The sequence below is a fragment of the Dermochelys coriacea genome, chromosome 11 (assembly GCF_009764565.3).
Source record: "Dermochelys coriacea isolate rDerCor1 chromosome 11, rDerCor1.pri.v4, whole genome shotgun sequence".
In the NCBI taxonomy this organism is placed as follows: domain Eukaryota; kingdom Metazoa; phylum Chordata; order Testudines; family Dermochelyidae; genus Dermochelys; species Dermochelys coriacea.
Genome location: NC_050078.2, coordinates 93,755 through 116,847, shown reverse-complemented (window position 1 = coordinate 116,847; position 23,093 = coordinate 93,755). Strand labels below are relative to the sequence as shown.

At 47.7% G+C, this 23,093-nt stretch overlaps 1 protein-coding gene across 1 annotated transcript in view; it reads left to right on the top strand.

Moving 5' to 3' along the window:
• The window catches only part of LOC119863454 (unconventional myosin-X-like), a 257,129-nt gene that overhangs the window by 147,038 nt on the left and 86,998 nt on the right, over nucleotides 1-23,093 (top strand). Inside the window, exons 18-21 of the mRNA XM_038421961.2 lie at nucleotides 1,667-1,775; nucleotides 12,273-12,353; nucleotides 19,383-19,507; nucleotides 19,843-19,957. Of these exons, the coding sequence (XP_038277889.1) occupies nucleotides 1,667-1,775; nucleotides 12,273-12,353; nucleotides 19,383-19,507; nucleotides 19,843-19,957 (430 nt within the window). The remainder of the gene's footprint in view (nucleotides 1-1,666; nucleotides 1,776-12,272; nucleotides 12,354-19,382; nucleotides 19,508-19,842; nucleotides 19,958-23,093) is intronic.

Genomic DNA, 23,093 nt, shown 5'->3' with positions numbered 1-23,093 from the left:
TCTTGCTATGAAATCATCTAGGGGTAAGGGCCCTAGTGCAGGATCTCAGACACATGGACCATCAACAGCTACAGGATCTCACTTCTTTGCTAGAAGGTGGGCTGGGATATATGATGATATTTTAGGGATGTCACAGGGTGGCTGGCCCCTTTAAATGAAGCAGGTCCAGCTCCCCTGTGCCAGCACTGGTGCTCCTTGTTTGGCCAGTTAAGAGGGTGGGGCAGGACCTGGGGCTATCTATGATGAGGGACAATCTGAGAGGAAGAAGTCACAGAAGACAGTTGTAGGTGGTTCTGGAGGAGAGGCTGAACTGCACACAGTATTCAAGGTGTGGACATGTCATGGATTTATATAGATCATTATGATATTTATTGTTTTATTATCTATCCCTTTCTTAATGGTTCCTAACTTTGTTAGCATTTTTTGACTGCGGCTACACATTGAGTGGATGTTTTCAGAGAACTATCCACAATGACTCCAAGATCTCTTTCTTGAGTGGTAACAGCTAATTTAGACCCCATCATTTTGTATTTATAGTTTGGTTTATGTTTTCCAATGTGCATCACTTTGCATTCATCAATATTGAATTTCATCTGCCATTTTGTTGCCTAGTCACCCATTATTGTGAGATCCCTTTGTAGCTTTTCACAGCCTGCTTTGGACTTAACTATCTTGAATAATTTTGTATCATCTGCCAATTTTGCCACCTCACTCTTTACCCCTTTTTCCAGATAATTTTTGAATATTATGTTGAACAGCACTGGTCCAAGTCCAGATCCCTGGGGGACACCACTATTTATCTCTCTCCATTCTGAAAACTGGCCGTTTATTCCTACCCTTTCCCCCTGTCCTTTGAACCAGTTACTGGTCCATGAGAGGACCTTCCTTGTTATCATATGACTGCTTACTTTAAGAGCTTTTGGTGAGGGATCTTGTCAAAGACTTTCTGAAAGTCCAAGTACAATGTATCCACTGGATCACCCTTGTCCGTTTTATAGACAAACTAAGAAACTTTCAGCCAGATGGAAAAGTAAAAACTGCTAGAAATAACAATAATAATAACTTGGAGATACCAGAGCCAATGAATGCCTCTGCATGAGAAAAGGAAAATCAGCAGAAAGATTGGGAACAGACTTCATATGTTTCAAGGCTCAGAGCCTTCTAGGGTAACATGCTTTCAATGGTTCATCTCCAAGAGTGGGTATCTGTGAAGGCAATTACATGACGTGTGACTGGAATACCGTGTGGCTGTGCCATGAGAGAAGGGATGCAGCAATCTGGCTGGAACATGGACTGCTGTTTGTGCAGTTCCTCCTTGGGGGTCTGTGTAACAAGAGGGAGGAGATGTGCTGCCTAAGACAGAATGCAGAACGCTGTCTGTGCAACATCATGCTTCAAGGTAGTAAGAGACAGGGAATGCAGCTGGAGTGTGGGCTGCTGTCAGTGTTGCAGCAGTTTGGGGGTCTGTGCATCTAGATGGAGGGGATGCCCTGCTGAGCCCTGTGCTGCAGCCACATTGTTGTGTAGTGGTGTTTTGGGAAGGTATAAGTAGGATGCCTGGCACAGGGATAGGGTGGTAAATGAGCACCCAAGCTCTGATTCTTTCATAGCTGACCCTAGAATCTGATGTCCTGTGTTTTCTGTCGACCCTCCTCCTCACCGCCAGGCTGGACTTCATCTATGACCTCTTTGAAAGAGTCTCCAGCCGGAGCAGTGAGGAAACTCTGAAGATGGGAACCCAGAGGCGCAGGCCGACCGTCAGCTCCCAGTTCAGGGTAAGGAATTCCCCAAGAAAGTGGGCGACTCTTCAGAGTGAAGAGGAGGAACTGGGGTGGGTGTGACCGAATAAGAAGTTCAGTGCGGGGTGAAGAAAAGAGACAAGAGAATGAGTGATTCCTTCAGTTTCTTTTCCAGCCCTGTAAACCTGCTGGGATGTTGCAGATAGATAAGATAATGTCTCTCTCCCACAGTTTACGCTGTAATGTGCAGGGAGGTGATAAACTGGGAACGGGGAGATGATGAGCACTACAACAAGAATATGCCTTTGTTTTTTGCAGCAATGTCTTGAGTGTCTGTTTGTTTTTTCAAGTACTGATCCTATGGGGTGGGGGAGGGGGCTGGAGTTTAAACTAAGTATTGATAGGTCTTATGGAGGCAGTAGTTTTTATTTGGGCACATAAGAACAGCCATACTCGGTCCGACCAATGGTCCAGTCTCCTGTCTTGCAATAGTGGCTGGTGCCAGGTGCTTCAGAGGGAATGAACAGAACAGGTAGTCATCAAGTGATCCATTCCCTGACCCACTTTACCAGATTCTGGCAAACAGAGGCTAGGGACACTGCAGAGCATGGTTTTGCATCTCTGCTCATCCTGGTTAATAGCCATTGATGAACCTATCCTCCAGGAACTTTTCTAGTTCTTTTTTGAACCCTGTTACAGTCTTGGCCTTCACAACATCCTCTGGCAAAGAGTTCCACAGGTTGACGGTGCAGTGTGTGAAGAAATACTTCCTTTTGTTTGCTTTAAACCTGCTGCCTGGTACTTTCATTCGGTGACCCCTTTTTCTTGTGTTAATGAAGAGGTAAATAACTTTTTCCCCACACCAGTCATGATTTTATAGACCTTTATTTTATTCTCCCCAACCCCTTAGTTGTCTCTTTTCCAAGCTGAACAGTCCCAGTGTTTTTAATCTCTCCTCATATGGAAGCTGTTCCAAACCTGTAATAATTTTTCTTGCCCTTCTCTGTACCTTTTCCATGTCTAATATAATTTTTTTGAGATGGGGCAACCAGAAGGGTGTGGGCATACCATGGATGTATATAGCGGCATTATGATATTTATTGTCTTATTATCTATCCCTTTCCTAATGGTTCCCAACATTCTGTTCGCTTTTTTGACTGCTGCTGCACATTGAGCGAATGTTTTCTGAGAACTAGCCACAATGACTTTCTTGACTGGTATCAGTTAATTTAGACCCTATCATTTTGTATATATAGTTTGGATCTTGTTTTCCAATGTGCATTTTTTGCATTTATCAACATTGAATTTCATCTGCTGTTTTGTTGCCCAGTCACCCAGTTTTGTGAAATCCCTTTGAAACTCTTTGCAGTCTGGTTTGGACTTAAGTACGTTGAGTAATTTTGTATCATTGCAAACTTTGCCACCTCACTGTTTACCCCTTTTTTCCAGGTAATTTTTGAATATGTTGAACAGTACTGGTCCCAGTACAGACCCCGGGGGGACACCACAATTTACCTGTCTTCATTCTGAAAACTGACCTTTTATTCTTACCCTCTGTTTCCTGTGCTTTTAACTGTGAGAGGTCCTTCTCTCTTATCCCATAACTGAATACTTTGTTTAAGAGCCTTTGGTGAGGGATCTTGTGAAAAGCTTTCTGAAAGTCCAAGTACCCTATATCCACTGGATCACCCTTGTCCATGTTCGTTGCCTCCCTCAAAGAATTCTAATACATTGGTGAGGAATGATTTCCCTTTACAAAAGCCGTGTAGGCTATTCCCCACAAATCTTGTAAATCTATATGTCTGATAATTCTGTTCTTTACTATAGTTTCAACCAATTTGCCTGGTACTGAAGTTAGGCTTGCTGACCAGTAATTGCCAGGATCCTCTCTGGAGCCTTTTTAAAATTGGGCATCACATTAGCTATCCTTTAGTCATCTGGTCCAGAAGCTGATTTAAGAGAGAGGTTACATACCACAGTTAGTATTTTTGCAATTTCATATTTGAGTTATTTCAGATCTCTTGGGTGAATACCACCTGATCCTGGTGACTTACTGTTAATTTATCAATTTGTTCCAAATTGACACTGTCTGTTTAAAAAAAAAATTGTGAAAATTTGTTCCAGTTTTACACCCCCCCAAGTCCCTGCTAATTTTTGTGGGGTTTTTTTACAATCATATTTTCCTATTTTTAAAGTGTGAGACACCCACATAAACAACACGGGAAACTGACTGCCTGTACAGGAGAAACAGTGAGAGTGGCTACCCACAAAGATGCAGGTGCAGTGATCTTGGGTGTTGTTTATAACTCTGGGGTCTCAGACTTCATGATTGTATAGGCTGAACTCATGGCAAACACTAGGGGCTCATTCTATCCCTTCATTCTCCCCACAACCTCTCTGTATATCACTCACCCATTTCCTTCTTTTTCAATGACTCCCTGCCAACCCCCTACCCAATGTCAGGGTTCTGTGTATCTGCAGTTGCCCCCTCCTGCATGTTCGGGGCTTTGTGTGGCTCCCGATGCTAGGGACTCTGTGTGCCTCCTTATTCTCACTTTCTCTCTATACCAGCATGCCCAACCTCCCCTCCACCATAAGTTCTGTGACCCACCCCACTGTTCCCTCCCCTCCATGTTAGTGTGTCATAGATCCGGTTGGCTCCCCATAAGACTCCTGTGATCCCTTGGGTCTTGGATCCCTGGGTGGGTTAAGCTTCCCTGGGTCTCAGCAGGCTGCAGCTCTGTTTCCTCCCTTAGTCTCTCTGGTACATTTCCTGGGCCCTAACTCTGTCTGCTACCCCTTCCAGGACATGGAGCTCTTTAGTCCTCAGGACCACCTCTAACCTCCAAAATACCCCAGTTGCTTAAACACACCATGTGCCAATATCCCACTAAAATTTGTGAGCCTTCTGGTTCGTGGTTTATTTCTCTCTGGAGATGTGTGGAACTGTAAAGCATTTAACAAGGGGATATGCTTTATCCAGAGTCCAACACAATTGCTCTTTTACTTGATATGTATTTTCTTGTGCTTTATCATTATTTAGAAAACAATGAATGTCCTAACCACAGTGATGATTGCTAGCTCACCGTTCCCTTAGCAGCCCTTGAGGGCTATATGGGCTCAGGGAAGTAGCTCCTTGCCTCATGCAGACCCCTATATGCTGGGTTGTTTCTCCCTCATGCACACTTCCTCCCCAGCTTCTGCGATCTTCCTCTCTTCTTTCCAAAGCTTCCTGTTCTGGGGTGGCCTTCTCTCCAGTTACCTGTGTGACTCCTTATTTAATCCTGAGGCTGGTCTCCTGTCATTCTTTCTTCTGTGTTTGGTAACTTTCCATTGCTTCAGACTCCTCCCCACCCTTCCTTCACACTTCCCAGCTTGAGCAAAGCCACTCAGCATCTCTGTTGTCGATTCAAAGCACCATTGTTAACATGAAGTACCTTCACATTGTCCTTGTCTGAGGAAGACATGCTTTTCAAGCTGGTAAGACTTGGGGGATAAACAGCCAGCAGGCATTCATGGTACAGCAGTTTCCACAGTAACAGTTCATAATAACTTTGCAGTAGCAACCAGAATTCATAAGTTGTATAGCCAGAGCCCCAATATTATCACACAGGGTCCTCCATTCCCTGCCCCCACATGCCGGGGACTCTGCATATCCCATTTTCCCCCTTCCCCACTCATACCAAGGTCTCCCATCCCTTCCAGCAGGAGCTCTGTGTGTGCCCCTATTCTGCCTTCCTCCCATGCCAGGGACTCTGTATGCACCTACATTCCCCCTTCTCACCCATGCCATGACTGCCCATTTTCCTCCCATGCCAGGGTCTCTGCATCCCCATGCTCTTCCATTCCCCCATGCCTGCCATACCAGCATCTCCCATTTCTTCGAGTGTTAGCACATGTCCTTTCCAGTGTAGGTGTGTGCGCACCCCGAGCACAGTTACTGGAAATTTTCCTCCAGTGGCATCGGTCAGGTTGGCTATGGCACCCTCAGGTGCCACTTGCTCAGAGCGCTGGTATAAAAGGCCCTCCCGACCTTGCACCCCCTCAGTTCCTTCTTACTACCCATGATGGTCACTGGAGCTGCTCTCTTTGCTTCAGCAAACTTTCCCGGTGGTTTTCGCTGGTTTTTTGTAGTGTGTATCATTGTATATAGTTTAGTCAGTTTTAGTCTATTAGGGTTGGACCTTTTTCTTCTTCAGTTGGTGAAGTTCATCCATTTCCTGGTGCCAGCGCATGCCACATTCACCAGGCTTCAGGCCCTGTACCTCCTGCGGCATGTCAGTGCCCCTGAGTGACCTGCACTCTAGTTGTCTCAAGTGCTTGGGAGAGACTCACAGGAAGGACTGCTGCCAGATCTGTAAGGGCTTCAAATCTCACACAAAAAAGGACCGAGAGGCGAGATGAAAAGTCCTTCTTATGGAGGCAGCTCTGAGACCTGCTTCAGAACTGAGTCGCTCAGACTCGGCACTGAGTACCTCGGCGCTGGTGCAGTGCGCTCCTCCCACTGTACAAGAGTCTTGGCATCATTCCCCATCCCTGGTGCCTAAGAAGAAGCACAAGAGGCAGCTGGACGAGAGGGTTTGATTCCTGGTGCTGAAGTCAGCCAGGTCTGGGGACAGGGATAAAGTGAGACCTGTGTCAGGTCACTCTTCCTCTTCCCTCAACAGCTGGTACCAGCGACTCAGGAGCCTACACAGGTCCTGCTAATTCCTGCCCCTTGGTACCGTCTTCAGGCAGGCAGCCTGTTACCAGTATGTTTACAGTGCTGTCAACTCCGGAGGCATTTGCAGCACCCAGGACCTGCTCTCACTGCTGCTGTCTATATCTCCGGCGGTGCAGGAATTGGTGCCGCTGGTATCATCGGCCAGGGAACCATCTTCTCCCAGCCTCTGCCTGGAATCAGGACCGTGGTACCATCCAGGGGAAAACCCTCCATGCTAGCCTCAGCGCAGGCTTCATTATCACGGCACCGATCTCCGGCACTGATGGGTCCATACCTCCCTAGTTGCCTTGCAGGGACTCTGTCTTTGGAGTCAGAAATAGGGTCATGCTCTGTTTGCAGCCACCTGCGCTACTCCCCGTGGCACTCCTACCCCCACCAACCAAACACAAGCGTATCACCGAGTGCTTGCCCTCTGGTCCTTGGAGGCTGGTGCCATTGCAGTGGCCCTCTGGAACCTGTGGGGTTTCCCCCCCAGTCCAGGGTCCTCTCTCAAGGCATTCCTATTTGGTGGCCTCCAAGAGTAGAGCACCACCAGTGCCTTGATGGGAGACTTCTGATCTAGACTCCGGTACTGAGCATCAAGAGGAGGGCCCATTAGGTCTCGGCCAATACAGAAGGAGGAGTGGAGGGCCCTCAGTCGATGCTGGCTTCCTCCTCCCCAGAGGAGATGGTATTGGCAGCTGACATGTCTCCTCCCCAAGATGACCACAAGGCTCTCCAGGACTTGTTAAAACAGGTGGCATCAAATATGGGCATCCAGGCAGAGGTGGTCAAGAAGTCTTCTCATAGCCTGCTGGATATTTTGACAGCAGCGGGGCCCTCAAGGGTGGTTCTGCCACTCAGTGAGGCTATCATAGACCCGGTGAAGATTCTGTGGCAGACCCCTGTTTCCCTTCCCCCTATGTCAAAGCGTATGGAGAAGTATTATGAGCCAGCCCAAGGTTACAAATTCTTATACTCGCATCCCCCTCCAGGGTCCCTGGTAGCATTAGCCACCAACAAAAGAGATTGCCAAGGGCAATTGGGGGCAACGTCTAAGGCAAAAGACTCCAAAAAGTTGGACTTATTTGGCAGAAAGGTCTACTCTACTGGAGGGTTGCAACTTAAGATGGCAAACCAGCAGGCACAGCTGGGTTGCTATGTTTTAATATGTGGGATGTCATGCACAAGTTTAAAGATCTTCTCCCTCAAGAAGCCAGATAGGACGTCTCCTCTCGGGTTGATGCAGGGAAAACCATAGTGGCCCTTGATGTGGCTGATTCTGTGGCCAGATCCATGACCTTCGTGGTAACCATGCACAGGAGCTCTTGGTTACAGTCTTCTGGTCTTCCTCAGAGATCCAGCAAACCCTGCAGTATTACCCCTTTGAAGGATCCTCACTCTTCTCAGAGAAGATCAGTGCTAAGCTCCATGGGCTTAAGGATTCCAGGACAACCATGAAGTCCCTACGGTTATATACCCCAGTGGCTTCTAGGAATCATTACAGGCCCCAGCAGTCTGCCCAGTACTTTGCCTTTGCCAGCTTCTGACTTGGGACTGACACATGCTGCTCCTAGGCACTCAGGGAGCTTGAAGCTCTCCTTTTGATGAGATGCTCAAGGTCCCCACCCCAGTACCCCTTATATCAGATGCAGTTGCACCTCTGTTTTCGGACCATCTGTCCCACTTCATCAGTGCCTGGGTCTGTATCATCTCAGACCCCTGAGTGCTGTGCCCAGTGGAAGTGGGATACACTAGTCTCCAGTTTGTTTCTACTCCCCTTTCCTCTTCAGGGACCCTTCTTACAAGCAACTCTTGGTCCAATGAGTCCAATCCCGCCTTCGGATGGGAGCCATGGAAGAGGTTCTGCAAAACTTGAGAGGAAAGGGGTTCTACTCCCATTTTCCCTACCTTAAGGGTGAGCAGTGGGAGGAGGGGGCAGAGAGGAGCAAACGGGGGGGGGGGGGCACAGGGCCTCTGGGGAAGAGGCAGAGCAAGGGCAGGGCGATGATTTGAGCACCAATGGCTCCCGCACTTCTAGGGAGCTTCTGGTGTTCCTGTTCTAGACCTGCACCACCTCAAGAGCAGCTTCAAGAACCTGGCTGTTCACCTCCTTCCCATATGGTGCTGCCTAGTGCAGCAGTCTGGGAGCTGACCCTGTCTGTGAAGACAGAGGCAAAAAAAGCACTGAGAACTTCAGCTTTTTCCACATCATCCGTCGCCAACCAGTAACGGTCCCACGCTTTCCTGGACCACCTCCTTGTTGCTAACAACACCTGTAGAAACCCTTCTTGTTACCCTTCACATCCCTTGCTAGCTGCAACTCCGATTGTGCTTTGGCCTTCCTGATTATACACCCCTGCATGCTCGAGCAATATTTTTATACTCCTCCCTAGTCATCTGTCTAAGTTTCCACTTCTTGTAAGCTTTCTTTTTGTGTTTTAAGCTCAGCAAAGATTTCTCTGTAAAGCCAAGTTGGTCGCCTGCATATTTGCTGTTCTTTCTCCACATCGGGATGGTTTGTTCCTGCTCCCAATAAGTCTTCTTTAAAATACAGCCAGTTCTCCTGGACTCATTTTCCCCCTCATATTAGCGTCCCAAGGGATCCTGCCCATCAGTTCCCTGAGGGAGTCAAAATCTGCTTTTCTGAAGTCCAGGATCCGTATTCTGCTGCTCTCCTTTCTTTCTTTTGTCAGGATCCTGAACTCGACCATCTCATGGTCACTGCTGCCCAGGTTGCCACCCACTTCTACTTCCCCTACTAATTCTTCCCTGTTTGTGTGCAGCAGGTCAAGAGGAGCACGGCCCCAGTTGGTTCCTCCAGCCCTTGCACCAGGAATTTGTCCCCCAAATGCATGGTAGTGGTGGCAGCCTGCCTGAGGAGACGAGCAATGCATGTCTACCCATATCTCAACGACTGACTAGTCCAAGGCTCAGATGGAATCCAGCATCCTCCTCATCCAGTCAACTTTCCAGGCCTTCGGTCTATTAATAAACACAAAAAATCCTACCCTTGTCCCAGGGCAGAGAATAGAGTTCATCAAAGCGGTACTCAACTCCACTCAGGCCAGAGCCTTCCTCCTGGGAGACCAGTTTCAGGTGACCATGGTCCCAATAAGTTCACTCAAGACCCACCTGGTTACAGCAGCGTAGAGCTGCTGGAGACTTCTGGGCCACATGGCATCATGCACTTACGTTGTGCAACACGCGAGGCTGCACCTCAGACCTCTTCAGGGATGGCTGGCCACGGTGTACTCACCTACCAGTCGCCATCTGGACTCCATTCTCACCATACCTTTTTGAGTCCTCTCTTCCCTGGATTGGGGGCTGGATTCTTGCATGGTTCATGCAGGAATACCCTTTTTACGGCCCCAAACTTCAACGTCGCCAGTTTCGGATGCGTCGGCACTGGGCTGTGGAGCCTGTTTAGGGCCCCTCAGGACTTAAGGCCTCTGGTCTCTAGAAGAGCTCTCTTCATATCAACGTCAGAGAGCTCAGGGCAGTCATCTTAGCCTGCCAGGCATTCCTGCCTCACACTGTGAACCAGAACATAATGGGTTCTCATGGACAATACAACAGCCATTTTTACATCAATAGGCAGGGTGGGGCATGTTCTTTCCTGCTGTGCTGGGAAGCAAGCTATCTGTGGGAATTATGCATAGTGCATTCAATCCACCTCAAGGCTTTTCACCACCTGGGAGCACAGAACCAGCTGGCAGATCACCTCAGCAGGTCTTTCTCCACTCACCACAAGCGGTCCCTTTTGGCTGGGTATCACATTTTCCAACGGTGGGGGTCTCCTCAGATAAATCTGTTTGCTATCCAAATCAACAGGATATGCCACCAGTTCTGCTCCCTGCAAAGCCAGAGCCCAGGGTGTCTCATGGACCCTTTTCTGCTACTGTGGATAGATCACCTGCATTACACCTTTTCTCCTATCCTACTAGAGCACAAGGTTCTATTAAGATCAAGCGGGACTGGGACTGGGTCATTCTCATAGCCCCGCAACATTGGTTCACCACCCTATTAGGCCTTTTAGTGGAGGCCCTGCTCCTGTCTTATTTATATCCTGACCTGATCTCTCGGGGCCTCAGTTGGTTGCTCCATCTGACCCTCAGCTCTCTTCATCTGACAGCCTGCAAGCTTCGTGGCTGAATCCTGAAGAGCTTGCTTGCTCGGAACAGGTTTGTCAGGTCCTCCTAGGTAGTAGGAAGCCCTCCATCAGAGCTACTTACTTTGCAAAATGGAAGCATTTCTCCCATCTTCCCAGCATGGAATTCAACCCTCGAGTTCTTCATTGCAGATAATATTGGAATACCTGTTTAGTTCTGAAACAGCAAGGCTTGGTTGTTCCTTCCATCAAGGCTGACGTTGCAGTGATGTTGGCCTCCCATCGCCTGGTCGATAATCAGTCCGTCTTCCATCATGAGATGGTTATCTGTTTCCTTAAAGGCCTTAAAGAAGATATACCCCCATGTTAGAGATCCCATTCCTCCCTGGGACCTAAATCTCATCTTATCAAAACTTATGGGTCCCATTCAAGCTGCTGGCAATGTATTCGTTAACTCACCTCTCCCGGAAGGTGGCCTTTTTAGCGGCCATCCCTTTGGCTAGAAGAACTTAGGAGATTTGTGCCCTCACATCGGAGCCCCCATATATGATTTTCTTTAAGGATAAGGTGCAGTTGTGTCCGCACCCTGTTTTCCTCCTGAAAGTGGTTTCACAGTTCCATTGCAGTCACCTGGTCATTGGCACACATGTTCTCTGCACACTGTGTCATCACCCAGCAGGCCAGGGACGATGCCATCTTTGGCTGAGTGGTTTTGCAGTCAGCATATATAGGAGGTGGCTTGGAGTTCATAGACAACTGCTTGGGAATCACCTGCATTGGAGTAGACATGTTCAAGAATTCAAAGAAGAAAAAACGGTTACTAACCTTCCATAACTGTTGTTTGAGATGTGTTGCACATGTCCATTCCAAGACCCTCCCTGTCGGAGTTAGCTGAAAAGAAGGACCTGAGGGAGGGCAGGCTCAGCAGTGCCCTTTATATTGACACTATAAGCACACAGAACCTGAGGGCACCAGAGCGAACCCGACAGATACCACTAGGGGAAAAATTTCCAGGGTGTGCACACACCTACATTGGAATGGACATGTGCAACTGAACTTGAAGAAAAACTGTTATGGAAGGTTAGTAACAGTTTTTCCCCTCCCACCAGAGGTTCTGTGTGTACCCTCTCTCCCTCCTCCTTTCTTTTTTTCTTTCTCTTTTAGGGTGCCAGTGTTTTAAACTGTATTGGGAGGACTGGTCATTATAAAATGGGGGTATTGTGCTGGAAAATATTAATGGCCACCATCAACTGGTTCTTTGCTCTCTAGTTACCTTGCTGATTGAAGCTGCTGCTTCTGCTAACTGCGTGCTCTGTTTCCCTCATTTCCCCCTTTTGTTTTTTCCAATTTTCACCAAAATCAGTAGGGTTCTGTTCATTGATGCCTAAAACATTTCCTGAAATTTTGGAATCAATTGGTTGAAATGTTGAAAAGTTGCCACATTACAGACGACAAAAATGTTGTTGAGTATAAGGCCTTGCAAGGTTAGTCAATAACAGCAGGTAAACATTTTTCACTGACGTGTGGTTTTTAAATTTTTTATTAAACTGACTATTTATTAAACTGACAAGGAGAAGCATGGAGGAAGAGAAGGTGGAGTCAAGGAGAGAGTTTAGGAATAGGGGGCTGCTTAAGAGTCCCCTGTACTCAGACAGGAGCCCATAGACCCCCAATCCCTGCTGGAATGACTGCTTTTCTAGTTTTGTCTTGGTGTTTTCAGGACTCTCTCCATTCCCTGATGGCCACACTCAGCACTTCCAATCCATTCTTCATTCGCTGCATCAAACCAAACACGGAAAAGGTGAGTCCCACCCTTGGGGGGAGGGAGGAGGGACATCTTCCTGAGCCCATGATGAGGAAATGGGGAGAGAAACTCTGCCTCTTGCCCCTCTCTTGTGAGTTTTTTTTAAACTGAAGAAGAATGCCTCCCACCCTTTGCATTATGTGAAAAAACAAATGTGCATGGCATGTAAGAACTGTTCCCCCCGTTCTTCGTGCTGACACAGCTTGGAAGCAGGACCCTGTGCATCGTCTGCAGTGGGACAAAGGGGGCGAGTGATTCCTGTTTGTTTTGGCAGTGGGAATCGGCTCTGGGATCTTGGGTATGTGTAGTAGACTGGGGGTTGCACACTTCTTAGCTTCCATAGGCCAAAAGTGCATTGCACACATCAGGGGCTCCTTGTATATTCCATTTCCTCCCTCCCCCGTCCCCTCCCTCATGCGAGGGACTCTAGTTTGTTCCTGGTTTCCCCCATTGTCACCCTTATGCCAGGAGCTGTGTGTGCACTCCCATTGCCTCCCATACCAAGGTCCTCCATTTTGCCATCATACCAGGTTTTCTGTATGTCCTTGCTACCCCTTTCTTCTATTCCAGGGTCCCACATTCTCTGCTCTTGCCAGAGATTTGTATGATCCCTGATTTCTCCCCCTGCCAAGGGTTCTGTGTGCCTTCTATTTCTCCCACCTCCAGACCAGGGTTCCTGTTGTCGCTCCCCTCCCCCACAGTTCTCTCCTTGCTCTGTCTGGGAGAGAAATCATTCTGGATGTCCGCATATTAAAAGTGGGAGGATGGGCAGAAATGAGATGGGGTTTTGTTATGCTGGAAGGTGTTAATTTGTGTCATCTGCCATTTCTGTGATCTACAGATAATTGCAGAGGTGCTTGAAGTTGTGGCTCTGCTAAATAAATGTCAAGGGTTCTTTGTGTCCCCCATTTCCCACTTCTGTTTTTGTTATCTATCCCAAAATCAAAGGCCTCACAAGCTGGGCCAATAAACTTCTCATTCACCTGTGACTTGTACAGCAGCACCCCTGCACGGGGGCTGCACTGTGGCCATGCTCCATGGTACCAGCTAGATTTACTTTCACATTGCAATGTTGTTTGTGTCTCTTTCCTGGACTCAGAAAATCCATCAGTCTTGATTCCCCGTCTCTCAGGGTATGTCTACACTATGAAATTAGGTCGAATTTATAGAGGTCGATTTTTTTAGAAAACGATTTTATACAGTCCATTGTGTGTGTCTCCACTTAAGACCATTAAGTCAGCGGAGTGTGTCCACAGCACTGAGGCTAGCGTTGACTTCCGGACCGTTGCACTGTGGGTAGCTATCCCACAGTTCCAGCAGTCTCCGCTGCCCATTGGAATTCTGGGTTGAGATCCCAATGCCTGATGGGGCAAAAACCGTTGGCGCGGGTGGTTCTGGGTACATGTTGTTAGGCTCCCCATCCCTCCCTCTCTCCATGAAAGCAACGGCAGACAATCGTTTTGCGCTTTTTTTTTCCTGGATTACCCATGCAGACGCCATACCACGGCAAGCATGGAGCCCGCTCAGTTCACCGTCACTGTACGTCTCCTGGGTGCTGGCAGACATGGGACTGCATTGCTACACAGCAGCAGGTCGTTGCCTTGTGGCAGCAGACGGTGCAGTACAGCTGGTATCTGTCCTCATCGTCTCCTGAGTGCTCTTGGCCAGCCGCAGTGAAGTCGGTCATTGCGCCTGGGCAGGCATGGGTGCTGCAGGCAGACCTCGGTAAGGTCTGTCAGGGGCGCCTGGACATAAAAAGGAGTGATTCAGGTCATTCTCCAAGTTTTGTCTAATGGAGATTCAGTCCTGCCTGGAATATTGGCAGAGGGATAGCTCAGTGGTTTGAGCATTAGCCTGCTAAACCCAGGGTTGTGAGTTCAGTCCTTGAGGGGGCCATTCTGCCTCAGGCTGCTCTCCCAGCCAGCAGCACCGTGAGCACCCAGGAGATGACGGCTAGCAGTCGTACTGCACTGTCTGCTGCCAGCCCTCTGTGAAAGCAACGACCAACAATTGTTTTGTGCCTTTTTCCGTGCGGGCGCCATATTGCTGTCAGCATCGTCATCCACCCGCCGCTTCCACTGCCACTCTGCTCTCCTGCTCACACCATACCATGGCAAGCATGGAGCCCGCTCAGATCACCACGGCAGTTGTGACCACTCTAAACACCATGCACATTATCCAGCAGTATATGCAGAACCAGAACCAGAACCTGCAAAAGCAGGTGAGTAGGCGACAGTAGTGCGGTGAGGAGAGTGATGGGGACATGGACACAGATTTCTCTCAAAGTACGGGCCCCGGCAATTTGGCCATCCTGGTGGCAATGGGACAGGCTCATGCCATGGAATGCTGATTCTGGGCCTGGGAAACAAGCACAGACTGGTGGGACCGCATAGTCTGGGATGATTCCCAATGGCTGCGAAACTTTCGCATGCGTAAGGGTACTTTCAATGAACTTTGTGACTTGCTTTCCCCTGCCCTGAAGTGCCAGAATACCAAGATGAGAGCAGCCCTCACAGCTCATAAGTGAGTGGCGATATTCCTCTGGAAGCTTGCAATGCCAGACAGCTACCGGTCAGTCGGCAATCAATTTGGAATGGGCAAATCTACTCTGGGGGCTGCTGTGATCCAAGTAGCCAATGTGATCACTGATCTGCTGCTTTCAAGGGTAGTGATTCTGGAAGATATGCAGGTCATAGTAGATGGCTTTGCTGCAATGGGATTCCCTAACACTGGTGGGGCGATAGACAGAACACATATCCCTATCTTGGGACTGGAGCACCAAGGCAGCCAGTACATAACCCAAAAGGGGTACTTTTCAATGGTGCTGCAAGCACTGGTGGATCACAAGGGACGTTTCACCAACATCAATGTGGGATGGCCAGGAAAGGTACATGACCCTCGCATCTTCAGGAACTCTGGTCTGTGGGAACGGCTGCAGCAAGGGACTTACTTTCCAGACCAGAAAATAACTGTTGAGGATGTTGAAATGTCTATAGTTATCCTTGGGGACCCAGCCTATCCCTTAATTCCATGGCTCATGAAGCCATACACAGGCACCCTGGACAGTAGTCAGGAGCTGTTTAACTATAGGCTGAGCAAGTGCAGAATGGTGGTACAATGTGTATTTGGATGTTCAAAAGCGCGCTGGCGCAGTTTACTGACTCGGTTAGACCTCAGCGAAATCGATATTCCCATCGTTATTACTGCTTGCTGTGTGCTCCACAATATCTGTGAGAGTAAGGGGGAGATATTTATGGCGGTGTGGGAGGTTGAGGCAAATTGTCTGGCTGCTGATTACGTGCAGCCAGACACCAGGGCGGTTAGAAGAGCACAGCAGGGCGCTCTGTGCATCAGAGAAGCTCTGAAAACCAGTTTCATGACTGGCCAGGCTACAGTTTGAAAGTTCTGTTTGTTTCTCTTTGATTAAAACATGCCCCCTTCGTTCACTCTACTTTCCTATAAGCCAACCACCCTCCCGTCCCCCCCTTTGATCACCGCTTAGAGACAATAAAGTTATTGTTTCAAATTCATGCATTCTTTATTAATTCATCACACAAATGGGGGGATAACTGCCAAGGTAGCCTTGGAGGGGTGGGAGAGGAGGGAAGCACCGGGTGGGGTGGTGTAGGAGGGGAGGATAGAAGGACAAGGCCACATTGCACTTCAAAACTTGTTGAATGCCGGCTTTCTGTTGCTTGGGCAGTCCTCTGGGGTGGAGTAGTTGGGTGCTTGGAGGCTCCCCCACCGCGTTCTTGGGTGTCTGGGTGAGGAGGCTATGGAACTTGGTGAGGAGGGTGGTTGGTTACACAGGGGCTGCAGCAACGATCTGTGCCTTTCCTGCACTTCAACCATATGCTGGAGCATATCAGTTTGATCCTCCAGTAGCCTCAGCATTGCATCCTGCCTCCTCTCATCACGCTGAGGCCACCTCTCCTCTCACTCATCTCTCCTGTCCTCGCATTCATTTTGTGCTTTCCTGGACTCTGACGTTATCTCCCTCCACGCATTGTGCTGGGCTCTTTCAGCATGGAAGGACTGCACGAGTTCAGAGAACATTTCATTGCGAGTGCTTTTTTTTCAGCTTCTAATCTTTGATAGCCTCTGGGATGGAGATGATACGTGGAGCGATGAAACATTTGCAGTTGCAGGTGGGAAAAAAGGGAGATTAGTCTTTAAAAAGAGACATTTTAGAGAACAGTGGGTAGACTTTCACAGTGAACCAAGCTGTTAACCTTGCATAGCACGTGTGCTTTCTTTACAAGGTTGCATTTTGCCTCTTATATCGAGAGCCTGCCGGTATGGTGAGAGAGATCACACACACAGGGCTGGCGGGCAACAGAATTCGGCTTACAGGCAGCCCTGGTAAGCCACAGTCTTTTGGCTTCTTCAACCTTCCTAACGTGTGGGAATGGTTTCAAACAGCAACGCCCTCATTTCACATACCAAGCACCCATTGGGTTGGCCCTTTAAAATGGGTTGGCCATTTAGAAGGAGAGACTGCAGTTTTCAGGTTAACGTGCAGCACAAACCCAATTAACCCCCCCCCCCCACACACACACAATTCTCTGGGATGATTGCTTCACCCCTCCCCCCACCACGTGGCTAACAGCAGGAATGATTTCTGTTCAGCCACAGGCAAAGAGCCCAGCAGGAATGGCCACCTCTGAATGTCCCCTTAATAAAATTTCCCTATTTCAACCAGGTGACCATGAATGATATCACTCTCCTGAGGCTAACACAGAAAGATAAAGAACGGATGTTGTTTGAATGCCAGCAAACACCGGGACCATATGCTGCCATGCTTTGTTATGCAATGATTCCAGACTACGTGCTGCTGGCCTGCCATGGTAAAGTGTCCTACCATGGAGGACGGAATAAGGGTGCCCTCCCCAGAAACCTTTTGCAAAGGCTTTGGGAGTACATTGAGATGTCCCTGGAGGATTTCCGCTCCATCCTCATACACGTTAAGAGACTTTTCCAGTAGCTGTACTGGCCGCAAATGCATCCAAAGTCTTCAGGGCAAATTAATCATTAAACATGCTTGCTTTTAAACTGTATATTGTATTTACAAAGGTACACTCACCAGAGGTCCCTTCTCCGCTTTCTAGTTCCGGGAGCCCACCTTCGGTGGGTTGGGAGGGTACTAGGTCCAGGGTGAAAAACAGTTCCTGGCTGTCGGGAAAAACGATTTCTTCACTTGCTTGCTGTGCTTCAACCTCCTCCTCCTCCTCCTCATCTTCCTCATCCCCAAAATCTGCATCCCTGTTGCATGAGAGTCCATTGACTGAGTCCACGCACAGGGCTGGGGTAGTTATAGGGTCACCCCCTAGAATGGCATGCAGCTCATCATAGAAGTGGCATGTCGGGGGCTCTGACCCAGAGCGGCCATTTGCCTCTCTGGTTCTTTGGTAGGCTTGCCTGAGCTCCTTAAGTTTCATGCGGCACTGCTGCAGGTCCCTGTTTATAGCCTCTGTCCTTCATACCCTTGGAGATTTTTTTCAAATATTTTGGCATTTCATCTTTTCGAACGGAGTTCTGATAGCACAGATTCATCTCCCCTACAGTGATCAGATCCAGTACCTCCCGTTTGGTCCATGCTCGAGCTCTTTTGTGATCCTGGAACTGCATGGTCACCTGTGCTGATCAGCTCGCAACGCTGGCCAAACAGGAAATGAAATTCAAAAGTTTGCGGGGCTTTTCCTGTCTACCTGGCCAGTGCATCTGAGTTGAGAGGGCTGTCCAGAGTGGTCACAATGGGAGCACTCTGGGATAGCTCCCGGAGGCCAATACCGTCGAATTGCATCCCCATTACCCCAAATTGGACCCAGCAAGGTCAATTTCAGCACTAATCCACTCGTCGCGGAGGAGTACAGAAATCTGTTTTAAGAGCCCTTAAAGTCAGAAAAAATGGTTTCGTAGTGTGGACGGTGCAGGGCTAAACCGATCTAACGCTGCTAAATCCGACCTAAACTCGTAGTGTAGACCAGGGCTTAGAGATGGGGGTAGCGAGAGAACAGACCAGTTTCTCCAGGTCTGGAGCCCCTCATAGGAAGTGGGGGCGGGAGGGAGAGAGAAGGAGACAAACCTGTCGAAATGGGCCTTTTCCAAAGAGGGCCTTTTTGCAGGAAAAGTCCCCCTGCAAAGCTCTTTCCTGAAACAGAGAGGAGGATAAAACTTCATTCCATTAACAGGGCAGGAGTGAAGATGCTTCAGATTAGCTCTCTGTAAAGAAGCAAATTTCCTTTAGAGGGAGTTTCACCTTGACACTCAGAAAAGTGGCAGCAAGGAGGAGTCTTGACCAGACTAGATGGAGAACTCGGAGAAGGGCAGAATCTCTGTGTTGTGATGTCCATCAGTCAGTATCCTAGAGAGAGTTTCTCTCTTTAGGAGCAGGGCCCGCTGCAAGCTCCTGCCCCAGTATAGAAGCTCCTTCCTGCCTTTTAGCTTCGTTCTTTCAGGGGTGCATTGGGCTCTCATTTGGATTCTCACTCATCCAGTTAAGCTGTGAAGGCAGCAGGCATGCTTGCAGTTTTGCTTCTGGGCTGCTGGAAACTACTGTTACATTTAATGAGCAGAAAGCCAGGTGCCTTCTCTCTTGCTGCTCCCCCAGCTGCATCTCATCCCTCGGTTGAGAACAGTGTAATTTTCTGCATGAATGGGCTGCAGTGGGAGTGGAGGGGGCTGTGGCTCAGCACAGTTCATTGCCCACTTCCTTGCTAGATTCTGAGCTATGGAAGATGTTGCAGTTTGCTGTTGATATGTGTGCACCCAGTTCCCTCCTGCCTCTGTTCCAGTGCTGAGTATCTTTGTTGCAGCTGTCTGCCATTTGTGTCAAACTGACCCATCTTTCAGCTGGGGCCCTTAACATGCAGGGTTAACTTTCCAGGGAGCTGTGGATATGTCTGTATGCCTCTTACAACGTTCAGATAAGCAGACACCATGCCAGCAAGCAAAGGGTTAAGTCTGGTATTACTGCTTGCTTAGATGTCTCTTTCTCTTGGTTTGTTTCTAATCTTGGTCTTTTAGGCACCAAACCTCTTTAACACAGATGTAGTTCTAAACCAGCTCCGCTACTCTGGGATGCTGGAGACAGTGAAAATTCGAAGAGCAGGCTTCCCCATACGGCGTCTCTTCCCGGATTTCCTCAGCAGGTAATGGGTAACATGGAGGTGGGTGGTGGTATATTCCTTTTCTCTCTAACTTTTGTCACTGGCACCGTTTCCAAATTTTGGAGGGCTTTTGTTGTGTTGTCTCCATGTCAACCATATTATGGGGACAGCTGCAAGTCGGAGGTGGAAGTTTCTAGACTGGAGGTTAGTCCAACTGCAGTTGGATAAAGAACATGAAAAAGAGAAGTTCCCACATGGGCAGATAAGACAACCCTGGGGAAGAATGAATGGGAAGAGGAGGGTTTTGAAGCATGTTAGAAATAGAGAGGATAGTATTGTACATACTTTTATGTCAAGAGATTGTGTTTGGTTCTTAGGTACAAGATGCTCATGAAGAATCTGAGTGTCCCAGACAACACCAAGGCTGTGTGTGCATGTTTCCTACAGACATGTGACAGCACCAGGAAAGAGTGGCAGCTGGGTAAAAACAAGGTATTACCTCAGAGTAGAAAAGGGTCCATTGGTTGAGGGGAGGGAAGTAATTCCTGATGCAAGATAGTTTAATTGAAAGGTGATATACAGAGGAGCACTCCAATAAACAGCAGGTGGAGGTAAATGAATGGCACTGAGTAGTTGTACCAGTGAAGGTCACTGACTAGGCTATGCTGCTGACCTGTAATGTCTCAAATGCTTCCTGTATTATATATCTGGAGATAGATTAGATGAGACCCAACAGCCCTTTTCTTTCTCCCATTGGACACGACTGTTCCCTACTGTACATTTACTATTGCTTTGTCAAGTCTAGTTTAAAATGACCCAATTAGAACTAGCTTTGGATTTTTGGGTGGACCTGCAAAACAATACTTTGCTCCCTTTTCATGTCCAGTCTAACTCCTGCCCACTGTGATCATGTCACAATGTACAGAGCCAACTCAAGGATTTTGAGGTGGGTTAGTGAGTCTGCTTTGGTGTACATTAAAAATATGGTGGGGGAGGGGCAGGTGGCTCTTCAGGTTTGCATTAATCGCCTGCTACAGGAGCTTAAGTGCTGGTGCTGGGATCAATGTAGTTATCAACATTTTTCAGGGAAATCTATCCATATGCTGAGCCTACAACTCTGACAGAGGTTTGTTTCTGTTTTGGTGAATCTTAGCTCTTCTGTCTTGTCTTGGTGCTGATGTCTTCCAGGCACTGAGAGAGCTGGAAATAGTGCTGTTTGCATTAGATGTAAAGGAGAGAGAGCTGGGTGCTGTCCATGGGTTGTTGCCCATAATAATTATGTCTGTCTGTCTGTCTTCCTAGCAGCTCCTCAAAGAAGTGGAATAGAATGGTGGAGAGGGTGGTTCCCTGTGGAACTCCACCTGTGATGGATCTGATTGGAGAAGAGGGTTATCAATAACATGGCTCTGGATATAGTCTGAGTGGAAAGATTGGAGCCACCTCTGCATATTCCCACTAAACCCTGATACTTCTTTAAGTCAGGACAGCAGCATTTCCTGATGGAGGGTATCAAATGCTGCAGAGGGATCTAGCAGTAGCAGCATGGCCATATGGTCCTTTCTCATTGAAGCACAAGATCTTCAAACGGTGCCACCAGCTGTGTTTTGATTCCGTGTCCTGGTCTAAAGCTTGAATAGAAAAAAAATCCAGGGTTTTGATAGTGTCTAGGTGCACCTAAAGGTCTTCTCATTTATCTTGCTCAGGAGGTTAGACAGTGGGTGGTAGGTCATTAGATTAGTTGCTTTGAGCAGTGGTTGGAGTGATTAGATTTTTATCAGTAAATATTGGTAATGGTCAATTTCACCGTAAGCACACAAACTTATGAAAAAACGTTTCCGTAGATGATGATCAACATGTACAGATAGGCAAAGTAAGAAAAATGCTGCTTGAAATTTTATTAGAGTTTGATTTATGGAGGTATAGAAGGGAACAGCTTATTCAAGAAGGGCAGGCAGGGGGAAAAGGGAGGAGGAGTTGCCTTGTATATCAAAGATGTATACACTTGCACTGAGCTTGAGATAGAAGTGGGAGGCAGACCTGTTGAAAGTCTCTGGGTAAAGATAAAAAGGTGATCTACTATAGACTACCTAACCAGAAAGAAGAGGTGGATGAGGTGGGGTTGTTTTTTTTTTTAAAACAACTAATAAAATCATCCAAAGCACAAGATTTGGTGGTGATGGGGGACTTCAACTTCCCAGACATCTGTTGAGAAAATAACACAGCAGGGCACAGATTATCCAGCAAGTTTTTGGAATGCATTGGAGACAATGTTTTATTACAGAAGGAGGAGAAAGTGACTAGGGGAGAGGCTGTTCTAGATTTGATTGTGACAAATAGGGAGGAACTGGTTGAGAATTTGAAGGTGGAAGGCAGCTTGGGTGAAACTGATCATGAAATGAGAGAGTTCATGATTCTAAGGAAGGGAAACAGCAGAATAAAGAAAATGGACTTCAAGAAGGCAGACTTTAGCAAACTCAGACAATTGGTAGGTAAGATCCTGTGGGAAGCAAGTCTTTAAAAAAAAAAAAAACCACCAACAATTTTTTCCATAGAGCGATTATTAAGGGCTCAAGAACAAACTGTCCCAATGCTCATGAAAGATAGGAAGTATGGTAACAGACCACCCTGGCTTAACTAGGAGATCTTCAGTGATCTGAAACTCAAAAAAGGGTCATCCAAAAAGTGGAAACTAGATCAAATTACAAAGGATGAATATAAAAAAAACACCACAAACATGTGGTGTCAAAATTAGAAAGGTCAAGGCACAAAATGAGATTGAACTAGTAAGGGACATAAAGTATAAGGAGAAGATATTTACAAATACATTAGAAGCAAGAGGAAGACCAAGGACAGGGTAGGCCCATTACTCAATGAGGAGGGAAAGATAACAGAAAACAGGTTATTAGAAACTTGGGCGAGAACTGTTTGAGTCACGTGCAAGGGCAGAAGTCAGACTGAAGGGGGTCTTAAATGACACTGGAGCAGAGGAACTTCAGACAGCAATTGTAGACTGTGTTCAGTGAGCTTAGAAATGAAAGGGAGATGGGGAACATAAGAATGTCCATACTGGGTCAGACCAAAGGTCCATCCAGCCCAGTATCCTGTGTGCCGACAGTGGCCAATGCCAGGTTCCCCAGAGGGAGTGAACCTAACAGGTAAAGATCAAGTGATCTCTCTCCTGCCATCCATCTCCACCCTCTGACAAACAGAGGCTAGGGACACCATTTCTTACCCATCCTGGCTAATAACCATTAATGGACTTAAACTCTATGTGGGGCAGATGGCAAATGGGGTCAAGGATGGGTTTTTTTTAAAATGGTGGAGACTAAAGCATGTTTGCATTGTAAGAAGAAAGAACCAGAAGAGAATGAGAAGTTAAGGAGCTGTGTAAGGGAGGGGATGAGTGTGAACATGAGGGAGATTGGGAGGTAGGATGGGAGGCAAGTGGAGGGGTTGGAGAAAAAGACAATAGAAGAAATTCTTGCATCTGTGACCAGTAAGAAGGAAAAGAGTTGCAAGAGGGGAAGACAGGAGGGAAGGCAAGCAGAAGGGGGTGGGAAGGACAGGTTATTATATTTTGTCAATTTCTTTTGAAAGAAACCAGTGATATAGGAGGAGGCTGGAAGGT